The 18,316-nt window shown below is 37.4% G+C and overlaps 1 protein-coding gene across 2 annotated transcripts; it reads left to right on the forward strand.

Moving 5' to 3' along the window:
• Positions 1-412: 412 nt before the first annotated feature.
• On the forward strand, positions 413-18,255 carry LOC102225104 (diacylglycerol kinase alpha). Of its 2 annotated transcripts, none has more exons than XM_023324841.1 (24): positions 413-649; positions 1,192-1,272; positions 3,768-3,844; positions 4,755-4,899; positions 5,261-5,335; positions 5,422-5,471; positions 6,105-6,179; positions 6,272-6,388; positions 7,248-7,365; positions 7,509-7,597; positions 9,058-9,168; positions 9,255-9,353; positions 9,424-9,474; positions 10,610-10,683; positions 11,118-11,192; positions 11,278-11,363; positions 11,447-11,536; positions 11,623-11,783; positions 11,904-11,968; positions 12,284-12,374; positions 13,387-13,564; positions 13,653-13,773; positions 14,068-14,128; positions 18,103-18,255. In XM_023324841.1, exons 2-24 carry the CDS (start codon positions 1,200-1,202, stop codon positions 18,115-18,117), a joined length of 2,097 nt encoding a protein of 698 aa, XP_023180609.1. In that variant the 5' UTR covers positions 413-649; positions 1,192-1,199; the 3' UTR covers positions 18,118-18,255. The 2 variants fall into 2 exon arrangements, with proteins under 2 accessions (XP_023180609.1, XP_005804361.1); XM_005804304.2 differs by lacking the exon at positions 18,103-18,255 and adding an exon at positions 14,626-15,901.
• The last annotated feature ends 61 nt before the right edge of the window (positions 18,256-18,316 follow it).

The following is an 18,316-nucleotide window of genomic DNA, read 5'->3' on the forward strand; positions in this document are numbered from 1 at the left end:
TACCAATACTTCATAATAAAATTACTCAAGTAAAAGTAGAAAGTACAGTTTAGTAAAAAAAAAAAAAAAAAAAAACTCCTAAAATTATAATTTTTTTTCCCCCAAAAAAATTGACTCAAGTAAATGTCACTCACTAAACTATTCTCTATCCAGCTCTGCCTGTAACATGGTGGATATTTGATCCCTGTAAGACTTTCAGCAATATAATTTTCTTGTTGTCTAACAAGCCCTGTATCACATTAAATAATAAAATCAAGAAAGCAATACTTTATATAAACTTACAATGTTCCAAATGGCACCGAATAGTAGTGGGAAGAAATAAAGTATGGTATGTTTGGGCGTGAGGTCGGTGGCGGGGCCTGGGTGGTGCCACTAACTGTAATTATGTCGCTGGAAGCTCCTCCTCCGTTCATTCTTAATCCCTCTGGCTCTGCCCGCTAATACTGCGGCTGAAATTCATCCACAAGGATCAGGCAGCCGCGCTACCAGAGCTCCCTGCTGACTTAATCCGCGCTTGGGACAGTGTTTTAACGCGCTTCCGGCGCGGTTTGGTTCCGAGAGACGGAGTCAAGTTTCCGGGAGAGTCCTGGAGGGCTCAGCCTGTCTTCCTGCTTGAACACCTGTGTGACTTTGACGGAGCGCTATCCCGGTGAGTTTAAAGGCCCTGCCACTGCCAGTCACTCCGCTTTCACATTATAATCCTCTCTGATGGATGCGCCCCCCTTTCAAAGGATGGCTTTAATTGCTGATTTATCTTCAGCTTGAGTTGATGATTAAGATAATGGGACATCACATTTTTCAAGCAGCTTGCCAACCTGTTGGTGCTGGGATGGGTTTTGTTTATTATTATTATTATTATTATTATTATTATTATTAGTATTATCTGCAGCTCCTGGTTAATAGTGCAACAGTTCAGCAGCCTGGTGCAACTTTTAAGACATGAAAACAAAGATATCCAGGCTACAGTCTGGTTTGATTAACACTACTCATTGAAAAAACAACTTCCAGTTGGCAGATTATTATCCCTGAAAAGAGGCGTGTTTCACATACCACTTTTATGCTGCAGTGCTTGGAATGGAGACAAACCAGTTCATGTAACAGACAAGCAGGGAGGAACTAAATCTGATGCTTTCTCTGTCAGACCGCTGACTGTCTGGTTATTGTTTGGTTTCTGTCTTGTCTTCCCTGCAGGGACCATCATGGCCTCAGCTGATGACACAGAAGGTACCCTGACTCCTGTGGACTTTATCCAGCTGCAGCATTACATGGAAGGTGAGCTCTCTTCTTACATCTATGGCAATAATAAATACACTCAAGTTTGTAAAATTATATTAAAAAAAAGGTTACATTTTTGATTGATTGATGTTTTTGTTTCACTTCTTATCAAACTTCAACTTATTTTTATGTAATTATATGCGTTTATGTTGCATACTTATGTAGTAATTTTCACTATAAACACCCTTTTAGCTGCCTTCAGTAGTTACATGTTTTTATTTAATCTCAGTGTAAATACAGCTGCTCTACGGAGAAGCTTAAAGCATATTTAGGTTATGAAACAGTGAAGTACTGTTCAATATAATCTGATGGAAAGAGAAGGACACCACAGCAAACTTACCATCACATGGTCTTCCATCTAAAGTGAGGAGAGTTTTAGTCAGAAAATCAGCTGTCAGGCCCTTAGTAGCTCAGGAGGAGCATGGAAAAATATCTTTTTATCTTTTTAAATAATCTGCCAGTGAAACAAGTACTTTTTTGTCAATATTAAGGACAAAAAGACTTAAAACAAGCTTCTGTATCTTGCTAAAAAGTTAGTTTTGTCTTATTTCAAGTGTAATAAGATATTTGCACTAGAAACTAGAGGGGAAAATGGTAAGATTTTGTGTTTCTGCAGTGTGTTAGAATGGCCCAGTCAAAGTGCATCTTCAAATGTAATTGAGAACCTGTAGCAAGTTTTCAAAATCAATATCTGCGGAAGCTCTCCACACTGTTTTTGCAGAAAAGGATGGTCAGGAATATCTGTGTCTAGATGTGCAAAGCTGTCATAGACATCACCCAAAAGATGTGCAGGTCTGATTGCGGTGAAAGCGTTTCCAAGGACTGATTCTGGGGGGCTAAGAAAAACATCATTTCCCCTCTAACTCACTGTTAGATGCTACTTGGAGAATTGTGGTTGCAACCAAGGTTAGCTAAAACTAACAAAGTAAGGAAAGCTGAAATTGAGAAAACATTTTTGTTAGCTGAAATAAATAAAAACGGTAATTAATGGGGAAAAACTGAAACTGACTCGAACTATATTGTGCCTTTATATAAAACTAACTAAAATATACTGAAATTTTTAGATATTATTCATTTTTGTGTTTATTAATCTATTTATTAGCCTTTTCAACTGATATGAAATAGATTCCCCCCCCCCCACAAGCAGTTTACGTCAGCTGTCGATAAATTACGGCTCTCTCTACTCCTCCTGGCAGCACAATGGCGACAGCAAAAGTGGGAGAACGTACCTGTCATTTGGTTGATCAACAATAATTGAATAACTTTTTTGAAAATGGTATCTTCTGTAAAGTATTCATTACCCAATCGATATGTACACAATCACAATACAATAAAATTTGGTTCATTTTTAGGTGCAGGATTCAAATAGGTCAAAGTAAAAGTAAATGAAAAGCACTACTATAAATGATAGAAATTAACCCAAAACTAAGCAACATATAACTAATAAAAACTAGCAAACACACTCTAAAAACTGAATTAGGCAAACGAAAAATCACAACCAAATAAAACTAAACTATAACGAGAAACCCAAAACTATTATATTGGTTGCAATTTAAAAGTTTGCAAAAGTTCAAAGTGGGCTTGATTACTTTTGTGAATTAGTGTAAACTGGTGTAAGCTGCTCAATAAGAGCTGAATAAAACCTCACATATACGGCAAGAGTGGACAAACCCACCGTTCTCTTTGTGCGAGTGTCCAAATAGGTCAGTAATCCTGCACTTTCACAGACTGAAAACAGTCCAGTATTAGGAAAGGTCCATAAATGCTAATTAAGATAAGAGAGGTGAGCAAAGTCCATTCAGACGAGACCAGTCCGCGCACCCATCAGATCGGCCATTAAATCCTGTTAAAAGTGACGGCGGCCTCCAGCGCCGTCTGACTGGGTGAACTGTGAACACGTCAACTCTCGTTCACCTTCTCTGGAGAAGCCATTAAACTGCAAGTGAACGCTGCGGCTCTGGGGTCACAGCTAATGCCGAATTATATGGGACCTCTTGACGGGGAAGCTGCACCGATCTAAAAATACTCTGTCTACTCAGAGGCTTTGGTAGAAATGAAATGGGTCTGTAGGCCTTTATTTGGACGCTGGATAATGAATGAATAGATAATTACATGTACCATGTGCTCAGAGGCGGTGTGTGTTTGCTCAGACTGTGGGACCCAAAGGAATGTTTTATAAACACACACACACACACACACACACACACACACACACACACACACACACACACACACACACACACACACACACACACACACACACACACACACACACACACACACACACACACACACACAGAGTTTATTCATGGCCCCACTTACTGATATTCCCACCTTTTAGCTTTAACAAGAACAAACCGTGTGTCTGATTTGGATTTGCAATTAGACATACTCAGTTGTATTGTAGGATTTGTTGTAGTCAGTTCAGATGCAGGAAAGTTAACATTCATTTGAAGTTTATCACTTTGACGTCTCCAAAATCCTCCTTGCAGAAAGCGGCTTGAGGGTCAAAGATGTGATTAAGGAGTTTCATCCAGGTGGCCGATACGCCAAGCACACTTCTGGAGAGGTAACCAATGCTTTTTTTAATCCGTCCGTCCGTCCGTCCGTCCGAGTTCAGACTAAATCCACCAATTCTGAATTTTGGAAAAACACTTTGTCTAAAACCAGATGTTAAATGTGTGATTAATGTCTGCTTTAACACACAAGTGAATATTGATTTGTCATGTGACTGTTGATCTTCTCCCTATTTGGTACTTTAGCACTTTTTCTTGTACTACTTGGAGCAAAACCACTACAGGATGTTTCCAGTTTCATAACTAATGTCACATAAAAGTTATTTTAGTGGAATTTTTCAGTTATCTGGTCTCATACAGGGATCAGAACAAAAACCTTTAGACATGCGGTGTACTACAAAATCTTTAGAGAATATGATTCAATTTAGACACTCAGAAGTTTTATAATTACATTTCTTGATAATTTATAGAAATATTTAACTACCAGAAAAATGTAATTGATAAGCAAGGGTTCAAATACATGAGAAAAACCCGGATAAGGGGAAATTTGATTCAATTAATGTTTTTAAATATTAACTTTAAGCCTGTCACAATAAATCAATTAATTGCATGCTAAATTAAAGTGAGCACTTCATAATCTAATTTACTTATTGTTGTTTCGGTTGTTTTTGTTCTTTGGGAATTAAACTTTTTTGGTGCTTGATATTTGCATTATTCTGCCATTGTGATGATATTAGTTGAAAATGGTCTCAAAATTACGATATTATCTTCCATCACAATTATTTCTAGGACAATTTTTTTTTCTCCAGCAACATTTGTGATTGTGACAGCATTAATTATCTATTTGCTCGAATGCAGTCGCCGTGTTTTGAATTTAAATTAAAACTGAATTTTTATCCTGGTTGTTGTAACAGAGCTGTGGACTCAGTGTGAGTGTGGATGTGACCCTGTGTCTCTCCTCAGTGCCTCTGTCTGGAGGGCTTCTCTCTCTTCCTGAAGACTTACCTGGAAGTGGAGTACTTCCCTCCAAACTTCTGCCAAAAGCTCTTTAACTATTTTCAACAAGCAGAGCAAGACGGGTCTCCAAAAAGGTCCACGCCGCATGGAGGTAATTCATTAAAATACCTGAAATGTTTTCTGTAAGTAAGGAACATCAGGATTAAATGTCTGCTGTTTATGCATGACTGGGATTCTCAGTATTTCCTTAAGGAGATCAAATAAAGAAATGCTACGGAGACTGTTTGCTCAGCGACCCACTCGTTTGTTGGTTTTACTTTTGCTTTTTTTGTTTTTGTGTCACATGAAGACTTTGTGCCCGCAGGCACTGATTTCATTGACTAGCAGAAAGCTAACTGTGATTTTTCTCCTATTTTACAAAAACTTTAAAGTCTAAAGGTGAAGTTGTCTTGTTTTAACCTCATGTAATGAATTGAAGTTTTCCAGTTGCTGCACAGTGTCTGTCCTTTCAGGTGGGGTTTTTCTTCGTGACGTTTCCTGCTACTTCTCAGTGCTGGAGGAAGGACAGCCACGGGAAAAGCTTGAGTGTTGGTTCAGTTCACGTTTTACTCTAGAACAGATTAATTAAAAATGATTGTGCATAAATGACTGACAGCTTTTTGTTTGGTTCCAGTTACCTTCAAACTTTATGACAAAGATGGAAATGGACTCTTGGACAGTTCTGTAAGTATGATTGGGAACTTTATGCTTTAATAGGAAAGGAAGAGATATATTTACTAATTTTCAAGTTACACTAGTTATAAATTAAAAACAAAATTATTGGAGATGCACTAATCAGTCACCCACTGGTTAAATAATCTTCTTTCCTTTGACCAGCTGTGACTTGTTATCAACAATGCAGTGAAATACAGGAAAATAAGACTTTATTAGTCATTTAATGCAGAAAACCTAAGAATTCACATTATTATGTGTCTACAAATGCATTAATTAACAGCACCTATGTTAATTTTATGGAAATATATAGTCAGATAAGACCATTTAACCAACCATTTATCCACCTGCTTGTACTTTTTAATTAAGTACTCCAAGTATCAATCGACCAGAGATCAAAATTAACCAGTACTCCCTCGACTATCTCTGATTGGTCAGTTTAAATACTGAAAAGTCAAAATCCAATCTCTGCATCAGAGACCTTAACCCTTCTTTTGAGGAATGTTGCACTTTTAATTTTTACTCCTTGCTACACTGGATGTTCTGGCTGTTTTTGTTTCTAATCTTTGTGTCAGATCTGTTTTTGCACACTGACTAAAATGGATAAGATTATATAAAAACTCACCAGAATGGTCTCATCTCCAGGAAGTGGATCGTATAATTGCACAGATGATGCGAGCCGCTGATTACCTGGGCTGGGACGTGACTGAACTGAGACCAGTATAACTTCTGTTTCTATTCTTTGCTTCCCTTAATATGTGTACTATGAAGTATAAATGTCCTGTTTATAACTGGATAAAATTATGTTTTAGGTTCTCAAAGACATGATGACTGCAATAGATGTTGACGAAAGTGGGACTGTCAATCTGGAGGAATGGGTCAAGGGAGGCATGAACAATGTGCCTCTGCTTGTACTGCTTGGACTGAGGGTGAGACTTATTTAATTTATTTCAGTAAAATTTGTAAAGCTCAAGTTTTGGAAACGTACAGTGATATGCTCCAGACTTTTATTTAGGTTCATTTTGGTGATTATGGCTTAAAAATAGAAATAAAAATATTTGGTTATCGTAAAATGTAAATATTAAGTAAGGCAAGTAAAAATAGATTTTTTTTTTTAAATGGACAGACTTTATGTTTTGGTCTACACCAGGGGTGTCAAACTCCAGTCCTCAAGGGCCGCAGTCCTGCAGTTTTTAGATGTGCCACAGGTACAAAACACTGGAATGAAATGGCTTAATGACCTCCTCCTTGTGTAGATCAGTTCTCCAGAGCCTTAATGACCTAATTATTCTGTTCAGGTGTGGTGCAGCAGAGGCACATCTAAAAGTTGCAGGGCAGTGGCCCTCCAGGACTGGAGTTTGACGCCTGCGGTCTACACAGTCATGAAAAAAGTGTAGCTTGAACTTTCATATTACTTGAAAGTTTAATGGAAGAAAAGTTGCAGAAGAAGCCTAGATAACATACGGAGTGCATATATTACCTGTTATTTTGTTATTAAAAAACTATTTTTATAGTTCTTGGGTGATATTCTAATGCCTGAGAAAATGAGTCATTCATTAGCTGAAAGTCTTTATATTTGAACAAGATTATGCTGTGCACCAGTTCCACATTTTGAATTTAATTACTGAAATGAACTCGGTTTCGGTAATTTTCTAATGTATTGAGCTGCTCCTTTAATGTGGCCTTGAGTCTAAAAACTCACTCCGGTTCATTTCAGGACTCAACTCTTCAGAAGTGTTTTTCTTTCGTCAGTAACTTTGCTTCTTCCTCTTCCTTCCTCACCCACAGATGACTGAGAAGGACGGCCAGCACATCTGGAGGCTGAAACATTTCAACAAACCCACCTACTGCGGCGTGTGTGAGAACATGCTGCTCGGCCTCGGCAAGCAAGGACTCTACTGCAACTGTAAGAGCTCGCAGCTGCCAGCAGGGGGCAGCCAAGCTCCTTCAGGTTTTCTTACCTGGTCTGCTGATGTGTCCGTGTGTTTTCTGTAAGCAGCTCTCTTGTTTGTTTGTTTGTTGTTGTTGTTGTTTTTTTTTATCTTGTAGGTTGTGCTTACACTGTCCACAACCAGTGTGCCAACAAGAACCCTGAGCCATGCGCTCGGACCTTCGTCAAAACCAAAGAGGAAATTGGCGTAAGGAACACAAACCTCACTTTTTATTTCCACTTCAACCAGTTTGGTTTTGTTTCTGCTTTCCAGCTTTGTTTATAAGTGAATTTCAATTTTACATTAAATCACAGCTCCAGATGTGTTTAAGACAGTATTGTTGCCTCACTTCTTGTTTTTTACCCAACAGCGTCTGTAAACACTTTGACTACAGAGACCATAATAGTGTATTAGTCAGCCAGTGCAGCCCATCAGTGTTTTTTAAGTGCGGATTACAGCTGGTACAGTCTGCTCTGTGCAGCTGGTAAATGTCCTAATTCTGCATAAGGACAGACAATATTCTGCTCCATCTCCTTTTCAGCGTGTGGCGTCAGTGCCACAGCTTACAGGTTTTTACAGAGTCATGTTGCAGACCTCAGCAGTGGGCTGAACAGCCGTGCTTTTGTCTTCAGGAGGAAGGAGTATTAGAAACATGCTTTAATGGTGTTGTGTGTACAGTGGGTTCATTTGTTGGCACGCCTGGTAAAAATATTTATAAGAAAAAAAGGCTTAACTGTTGTGTCGACACACAAAAATCTAACATTTAATTTAATTCATTCAGTTGGTAAGAAAATCAATGTTAAGAAATAATAGTTACAATTGTTAGTAATCTCTAAAATACATGAAACTAAAAGATTTTTTAGAATTATGCTTTACTTTTTTATTCGGATCAGAGTTTTTAGGCTCTGATGTGATTTTTACTGGAGCTTTTAGTGTTTCTAGTGGGGAAATTCAGTTCCATCGTTCAAGGAAAATGCAAGAAATCAAACCATATTGATATTTTGTTAATGAGAGCTTGACTCTTCACACGTTGTAGATTTAGAGAAAATTTGCAAAGAGAAATAGTCAAAGACCTCTCCATTTATACTGCAACTTTATGAAATGTTAAAGGAAAAGTTCAGGATAAAAAGCAGGATCAATAAACCTGCTTTTAAAAACTGTTGATTTGTCATACATTTTTTCTTTTATTTCTTTGTTTCATGATGTTCTTTTCGCTGTATTATATTCTTAATTTTGCTGTAAATGTTGTTGATGAAACTGAGAATTAAATTAAAAATAAAAGACGACATACTGTCCTGTTGGCAAAAGGGACTTTGACAAAGGTATTGGCAGCAGAGATGCCAATAATTGTGCCATTGTTGGATATTATTAAGAACAATTATTTCTTCATAAGGTATTTTTTCCACAATGAATCAATGTGGTGTTGGGTTTTTCAGTGAAAGATAAAAAGATTATTATTTTCGAGTGGTTCACATTTTTCACATATCTTCACAAGGTGAATGTTTATCAAAAAATGTAAAATCGGAGCTGCCCAAACCTTCCACAGCTGGTCTGTAATGACTCTTTTAAGTTAGTTTTATCATTTATTTAGAACATGAACTTTCAGACCCATCGGTTTTTAAATGAATAAAACGAAAATGCAACAGAATACTTTTGTTTTACTTCAGAAAGCAACTCATGACTGGATCAAAGCGGACTGTAACGCCACTAAGTGTCAGGTCTGCTTCAAGAAGATCAAAACTTTAGCAGGGAAGCACTGCGTGTGGTGCCAGGAGATGGTGAGGACGATTCTTTGGATACTTTGGCATAAAACCTGAAGGTAGACAGGGTCGTGTTTGGTAACCAAATCTGGTTTATTTTTAAGCGCCATGATGAGTGTGTTGTGCCCGGTGTACCGAAATGTGACTGTGGCGATCTGAAGGATCATATTTTGCCGCCATGGGTCATCTACCCCGTCTCAAAGGTAAAATGAGAAAACACGTTTTCGCTTTACATTTACGATCCTTGCAGTTGACTTTTTGTTGGTGCTGCAGGAGGAAGACACCAACCTGTTGAGCGTCACTCCTGACGGCCACATCCTGCAGGTCTGGTACCACTGAATCTGTTCAGCATCGCAATTTATCGTCTCAGTACCACTGCCTCTGGTAGAGCTTTTATTGTTAATGTTAGCCTCTTTTTCCCCAACTGAAATTAGTTTTGCTCTGTATTTGGGATCATTGCATTGTTGGAACGCCCTGTTGTATTTCAACCATCTGACATTAGGTGTATATTGAACTACAAACAGCTGAAATAGTCATGTTCCCGTCCACAGTTATGTGAGTTTAACCTTGACATGGAGAGTACCGACTGAGAAAGAATCACCTGCTCCAAAATGAAGACTTTTAAGCTAAAACAATGATTTTAGCTTAAAAAATCATTGTTTTTAAAATAATTGTTTTTAAGCTAAAAACAATGATTTTTTAGCTTAAAAAAATCATTGTTTTCTTGTATGATTTATACCTCTTGTAAATCATACTTATTGTATGTAAAGCATACAAGAAGTATGATTTAAGGAGTCAAAGCGAAGTTTTATAACCTAAGAACACTGAATCAACTATGAAGCACGGCAGTGGCAGAATCATGCCATGAATCAATCTGTTTCAATACTATTAGTATATGCTCTTCAACCTCACCCCAAATCAACAAATAAATGCTTGAAACTGAGACATCACTAAATGTTCTGATGGGACAATGATCCCAAAACTGATTTTGAAAAGAATAAATCTTTTTTTTACAGACTTCTGGAGTTATTCTGAACTCAATTTACCAGACTGGAAATAAGTCAATAAAATTATTTGAGGCAACAAAATGTCAAATATGTAATCAGAAATATTCTGGAAGCTTGTTAAAAGCTACAAAAGTTGTGACTCAGGTGAAGGACATCAATCCAGATACTAGTGGGGATGTACTGTATTTGAGTCTGTGCTCAAAATTTTGATGCACTGTGGAAAATCCAAAATATTTCTAGCTTTGCCATACAATTCTTGTGTTAGAAACTCACTAAAGCTGCATATTGTGATATATGTTCACTGTGAAAATGAATATTTCAAATCTATATACAAGTGTATGTAAGCTGCTGACCATGGCTGTATGTAAACTGACACATTTATCCAAAATCCTAACTAATCCTGTGCTTTTCAGATTATTGAAAAGCGTTTGAATTTCTTCTGCCTTTTTCAGATTGCTAATATTCTCGGGACTCATCCTCTGCTGGTATTTGTCAATCCTAAAAGTGGAGGGAAGCAGGGTGAACGGTGAGCAACTCAGAAACAATTCAGTTCAACAAACTATGAGTGAACACCTACATCTAAAAAATGAGGAAAGTCAAATGTTTTTTGTCATTTCAGAAAGTGAAACTCACTTACAGCAACTAAACGTGGTGATATATTTAAAGTTATGACAATGTTAACATTTTTTGACACAATTTGGGGTTTTCATTTTCTGTAAGTCATAATTATCAAAATTACCAAAAAAAGGCTAAAAATATCTCACTTTGTGTGATGAATTTTGATAATGAGTTTCACTTTTGAGAGACAAAAATATTGAACTTTTTCCTAATATAAATTTTTAGATGTACCTGGAATTTAATAGATCCTCCATGTTTTTACTTACTGTGTTGCTGCTTTATCGTGTGGGCTGACCTCAGTTTAATAGTGATGGACATTTTCATGCCTGGTGTTTTGTGCAGAGTTCTCAGGAAGTTTCAGGGCCTGCTGAACCCACGTCAGGTTTACAACTTAAACAACGGCGGTCCCATTAGAGGGTACAGTGAACCAGCGATGTACAAGCTCATTATGCGCATCTTTTAAAGGATTTTTTAAAAATAAATGCAAAATTTGTTCTTTTAGATTGCACTTCTTTCGAAATCTGCATCAATTTAACATCTTGGTGTGTGGGGGAGACGGCACAGTCGGGTGGCTCCTGGATGCTATAGGTGCTATGAATCCTTCTGACTTTATAAGAGAAGATTGGAAGAGCTGACACTTTACAGAAATAATGAAATACTTGTGATTTCAGATAAAATGAACATCTCAGTGCATCCTCCGGTTGCTGTGCTTCCCCTGGGAACTGGGAACGACATGGCTCGCTGCCTACGCTGGGGAGGAGGTAAAAAACAAAACGTGAACCGCTGCAAGCATCTGTAGCTCAAAAATGGGGATTAAAGTTGAAACTCTTCTCGTAAATCTGGCAAGGATACGAGGGGTCTGACCTGAAGGAAACCCTGAAGGAGGTGAAAGACAGTCAGCAGATCCCTCTGGATCGCTGGAGCATCAAGGTGACGCCGAAAAACCCACAGGATGCAGGAGACCCCGTCCCATACGAGATCATGAATAACTATTTCTCTATTGGAGTGGTGAGGGGCATCGCACAATCATTCATGCAGTTCCCTCAAACACAAACTGTTGCTGCTGCGCTCATAGATTTGAGCTAAAATGCGATTTAATTAAAAGTGAATGTGTGTACATGCGTGCAGGATGCTTCCATTGCTCATCGTTTTCACTCCATGAGAGAGAAACATCCACAAAAGTTCAACAGCCGGTGAGGACTCTCGTAAGAGGGCGTTATTATCCTCAATTGCCCTCTTTATTCTGGGTTTAGATGAGTCAAAATTCAACCAATCATGTGGTATCCTGAACCACAGGATTGGTTCAGGATACCACAAGATCCCGAACCAACCCTGATCAGGCCTTGGTTTTCTGTTTTAGATCTTGTGATTCAACATGTTCAGGATTTGTGTTTGGTAATTTATGTTTGCATTAAACACAATAAAAGTAAAAATTTCATGTAAATCTCTGTTACTAAAACTGAGTCAGGAAACAATTAAAAACATTTTCTCTTTTTTCCCCCCTCAAGAATGAAGAACAAGCTTATGTACTTTGAGTTTGCTACTTCTGAGTCCTTCTCATCCTCCTGCAAGAATCTGAAGGATTGTCTCAGTATTACGGTAAGAGTTTGAACTTAAATCAGACTCTGCCGCTTTCACAGTTAGAGGTGTTCGATACTGGATATTCTGATATTATACGAAATAAAAACAGAGTCAGTATCACTTATTCCAATAGCTGATATTTAAGTATCGCATATCATTTTTTAGACATTTGTGTTTAATTTTCCTTTCAATTATTTTATTAAAACCTGGGACAAAATTTAGATAGTTTATAGGTGTCTATGAAATACTTTAACATGCTTACATGATAAACAGAAAATAATAGAAAAACAAAACAAATTTGTGTGCATTGTTTCCTAAATAAACAAAGAGCAAAAAAAATAAAATGATCTGTGAGCAAATCAAAGCAAATTACAATACAAATATAAAATAAAATGTCAACAGGGAATCTGAAACTAAAGTACTGTATTGTTATTGATATGATAGATATTTTGTATTAATCCGCCCACCTTTAGTTACCGTACCTAAAACTAATACCAAATATATCGTGTCTGCAGCAGAATATTTCTCCAGAAACAGATACACGTTCTTGTATATCTGAGAGGTTTCTGTGCCTTCCCCGTCAGGTACAGCCTCTCTGTGTAAGAGGATCTGCAGTCCTGTTCAATATGTTTAATCTGACAGCATAATTGACACACAGTGCAATGAAAATGGTCACAAAATCCAGGCTCACAGTGATCAGCGAAAAACACACAAATATAAACCCTCTAAAACAGAAGCTAGCACCTTTTCCTCTTCAGTGGTGCTTCTCTTTCACAGCAATAAAAAATATATTTTGCATTTATAAAATGCATTGCAGTTTAAAATATTTCACAACTTTATTCTACCGGGAATTAGTCGACATGCAGAATTTGAAGGTGAGCGTACTTCGTCACAGCTGTGAGCTTTATTGCTCAGCACAAACCAGCCTCTTTGCACATTGGTGCAGCTGATATTGATGTGGATATGGCGGATGTTTCAATGCAGCTGCTTGCTGATGATGTCCTTCTACGTTGTCTTTGGTTTTCCATAGTGCTGTGGAAAACCTCTGAGCCTGGGCAATTCTTTAGAGGGCATAGCCGTCCTCAACATACCCAGCATGCACGGCGGCTCCAACCTCTGGGGTGAGTCTAAGAAAACTGATGGCGCTCCTGAAGCGGTGCACGGTGAAGTCATCACCGACCATGAACTTCTCAAAACAGCCACACAAGGTGAGTCTCTTTAAGCGACCGTTCGGCTCCAGCAGTGTCCGAGAAACCCGTGTAAATCTGTACTGGTTTATTTCATGCTTTACTTTAGATATAAGCGATAAACGTTTCGAGGTGGTGGGGCTGGAAGGAGTCTTGGAGATGGGACAGATCTACACTGGACTGAAAAGCGCCGGGCACCGACTGGCGCAGACCTCCGAAATCACCATCAGGTTTGAAACTTAAAGATAAATTGAACTCCTCTTAGTTTATCTGTGTCCTAAAAACAATTGATGACATCAGAATGAACAAAATGGTCTATAGTTATTGTTTCCCCCTCCTCTGAGGTTGACTGGCTGCTCTGCTTTGTTGATCCTGAAAATAAGTAAATGCTGATTGGGACCCGATTTCTTTTCCTTACAAATGTCTTATGGTTTTTCCTGTTTTTGCTTGTTTTTTGCTGTATTTTCAAATATTATTACGACTTACTGTGTTTAAGTTTTGCTGTCTTTAATTTCCATGTGCAGCACAACCAAAGCTCTGCCCATGCAGATTGACGGGGAGCCCTGGATGCAGCCGCCGTGTGAGGTGAGTAACTATAAATGTTCTCATTTCTATTGGGATTTCATGTGATAGACCAACACTAAGTAGTTAATGTCTGTAACGTGATAAGATAATTATATTTCCTCAAAGGGAAATTGGTTTCGCAGTCAGCAAAGAACAATTTTATTGAAAGATTGCACAAATCACAAGGCAATACTACAAATAACTTCTCAAATACAAAACTGAAATTAGAGGAATATGTGCAAAGAAAAAAGAAAACAAACTAAAAAAAAGAAACAAAAAGAAACATTGAATATTGCTGCAAAACTGTTAAGTTTTTTATAACATTGAGACTCGCGGAGAAAAACACAAAACATTTTCTTACATTTGGATTTGGATTTTTCGGGAATTAGAAGAGTGACACACAAACAATGACAAAGTGCAAAGCAATTTTACTACAAAGTTCAGAACACACCCTTTTGGTTTTAAAAAGACATTTTAAATAAGTAGACACAAAAATGTTGTCCATCTTGGATTTTCAGATTCAGATAACTCACAAGAGCCAAGCTACTATGCTCATGGCTGCACCCACCAAACCGACCAGCTTCTTTCAATTCAAGTAGACATCAGATCTGCCACATCGGCCGGTCTGCAGGGGGTCACAGCTGAGTATTAAACGCTGACACTGAATATAAGTGACTGTGTTTTATCCTATGTGTTCTCTGTGTTCTTTCCCTGACGTGGTTTTAATTTACCCGCTTGAACTACTTGAAACAACTGTAACCTTGCATGTCTTGAGTCTGAATTGCTGCTTCTGTGTGCCAATTTAAATATAATTCAACCTGTGTTTGTAAATGGAACCGTAAAATATTCCCTACACTAAAGAGGAATATGAGTTCACTGTGTCTATTTTATGTTGTGATGATGGTCTGTGGTAAAAAAATGTTTACAGTGGTGTATTGTCAGGTTTCCTCTGTTCTCAATGCAGCTTGTAGTGAAGCGGCCTTGTCTCGGCCTCCAGGTTCTCCCGGCAGCTCGCTCACTCTTCATAAAACTCACCGTCAGTGTTTATCCCTTTAACATAAGGAAAGTCAACAACGATGCCAATGTTTTACTTAAGAAATATGCTCTTCTCAATGTCTGGGTTGTATTGCTTTATTGTTTAATAGCTTGCTTAAATGTTGCTTTTATAAAACGGCATTCCTCCATATTTAGTACAAATTAGACGAGTTGTAGGGGTTCATGGATGTAAATTACTTGATGATTTACTTTTGCAAAGTCAATAAGATTGTGATGCTGTTTTACAAAAACATTCAATATTTCTGGAAATTAATTTATGCCAAAATGTGGAGGAATGAAGCCAAAATGTGATTTTTTTTTTTGGAACGTTGTAAATTATTTGTTCTTATCAATCAAATGCAAGTCCTGTTTTGAATATATAGGTTACTTGTGCACTTGTGAGTACGCGTGCATTTATGTATTATGTTAAATATCAAACTGTGTATCTGTCATTTGAATGTTTCTGGTGTTTGTTTTCCTTTTCAATGAACCTGGTGCAGCGTCAGATTTGAAAGATGTACTGAAATCATCCTAAAGGGATTAAGCCAGCTGGTAACGGTTTCATTCCTCCTTCCAGTCCCTGAATTCATTAGGTTTTGACTCTCTTCATTATCTCAATCTTTCATACAACACCACAGCTTCAAACACTGATGGTCACCTTTATTGTCTCCTTTGGTACAAATGTTTAAAAAGTACTGAAAATATTATTTTACGAAAGCATCTTCATCCTACGCTAAAATAAATAATACAGGAAAAGAATCCCAGACTAAAACATATTTGTGTTTTTTGGTTTTGTGAACATTCATTCTCAATACATTGTTCTCCAACGGGAGAGCAATTGGTCCTTTCTTACAGATGGCGAGCAGAGAGTTGCAGTCAAGTACGCATTTGATGGTTACCATGGTGACCACAACATGCCACTCTGTGGATTTTCTTTTTTTTACGTTGCTGTTGACAAGTCAAAGTTTTTTCCGTTGGCACATTGTAGTTAAGCAAAGCGCTGCACAAACTGTAAGATCACCATTAGTGTCAGATAAACCTGTCATGTCATAACTGTGCTCAGGGAAACAAGAATTTAAAGATTAGTAATAAATTCCTGCTAACTTTGACCAACTTTGAAAAGAAAAATATAAATAAATATATTACATTTCTTTTTAAAGAATTGCTATGGGTGCTAATAACTCTGTTATTAATAAAAATATTTCCTTATTTTGAAAGAAATTTACTCAAATTAAAGATTGGGTTTGTCAGAGGAAGATTGAAATAATTTTAAAATAGTTTACATTTATTTATCGTGTTGTTACCAGAAGTTTACTAATGCATTAGATATGATCTCTGATGTGTTAAAATTAAAAAAACTACTTTTACATACAAAATTATCCATGCATTTTTACTTAATGTTTACCAGATATATTGGTTGTTGATTGCATATTTTATTCAGGTATGTAGATTAGTAGTGTCCAAACTTTTTGCCCGGGGTCCAAAAGTGGCAAATCTAAATTACTGGTGGGCCACAAAATTCATTAAACTAAAAATACTGAAATTAGGTTGTGATTTTTTTCTTTACTTTTTCTTTCTTTATTTTTTTTAGCTTTACCTGCTCAACAAAAATAATTTTAAAAATAAAATCTGTATATCATTAAAGATCAAAAACATAAGAAGGGATTTGGACTGTTACCTTATTAAAAGAAAAATAGACAGTTTGCAATTTCTTTGGGTCATCAATTGTTTTGTTTGTTTTGTTAGCACAATTTTTACCATTCTATACTTGTGGTTAGGAACCAAACAAAAGTAATTTCAAGGGCCACTAATGGCCCCCAGCCCACACTTTGGACACCCCTCTAGTAGAGAGTCACTTTTATTATTTTCACACTTTTCAGAAAGTTTTCAGTTTCCCACCAAGCCGAGCAAATTTCAAAGTTTAAAGCACGCTCAATTAAAGTATGCCGCATATCATAAGTTAGCAGCGGCTGAATCAGTTCACCGAGTTGAGCATTTATTCATCAGCGAATGCATGTGGGAGGCATAACCTCATGTGCTGCCCACTTAATGAAATTCTAAGTTGGAGTTGGTGAAATCTTATTACAAACATTGCGGCCCACAGCGAGGCAGGCTTCGCAGCAGTGTGGGAGGAAGAGCAGGAAGGCTGTAATCCACAATAGTAAGGTAAAAACCCAAGAGGTTCAGAGCGATGCGGCTGCCAGGATCAAAGGAGGAGGCTCTGACATAAAGGACGGTAGATGATGCAGAGAGAAACGATGCCTGATATTTCCATACATATATTTCTAGTAGACCTATTGACATGAAATTTATATCAGACACTGGTAGCAAACTAAGTAATTCATACTTTTCAGAAAAGCTTTTGTTGACGCTGACAGCTTCAAGGTCTCTCCTGTATGGTTATACAAGTAGCATGTGTTTAGGTGGGATTTTAACTCATCTTTCCACACAACCTGACTCAGATTTCTGGGTTTTTCTTTATATTTCAATTGAATTCAAATCGAGTACTCTGTTCTATCAGCTTTATTTTCTGTCTGTGAAATCAGTTTAAGGCTTTGGCTTAAGATTCTGGCATGATGCTGAAAGGCAGTCCCAAATCTTGTTGGTCTTACTTTTGAACCTCAGCGTTAGTTTGGTGTTTGATGTAGAAACAAGAAATATGCAATGACATGCAAACATCTGACCGAACATTATTGTACCAGTATTTCATATTTTATCTAAATATTCTGGAGCAACCTTCAAATGTCCTTTAACATGCTTTTTTTCTTATTTTTTTTTTCAGTCTTTTGCAGTGAACATGCACAGAGTTACTTAACGAAAACACTGCACATAATAATTTAAAGTGATTCTAAAGGTTTCTGCTTGTGGTCTTTTGCACTTGACTGACTGTCCTGATTATTATTTTGACTCCTATGTCAGAAATCTGTTTCATGGTGAAATTATGTTCTCTCTGTTTCCAGATTATGGCCCAATAAGACTCACTAAAACATCCTAAGTTTTGTTTTACAACAAGAAAGCTGCAAAGGTCGCCAGGAGCTCTTTCCCTTGATCAATTATGGTATTGTTATAATAGGCTGTCAAAAACCTAAGGAATAAAGTTTTTTGGAAGTGTAAAGTCACTTCAGGTGTTAATATTGTGTGAATTTGATGACGAAAGCGCCTTTGGAAATACAT

This window comes from Xiphophorus maculatus, chromosome 20 (assembly GCF_002775205.1).
Source record: "Xiphophorus maculatus strain JP 163 A chromosome 20, X_maculatus-5.0-male, whole genome shotgun sequence".
NCBI classification, from domain to species: Eukaryota; Metazoa; Chordata; class Actinopteri; order Cyprinodontiformes; family Poeciliidae; genus Xiphophorus; species Xiphophorus maculatus.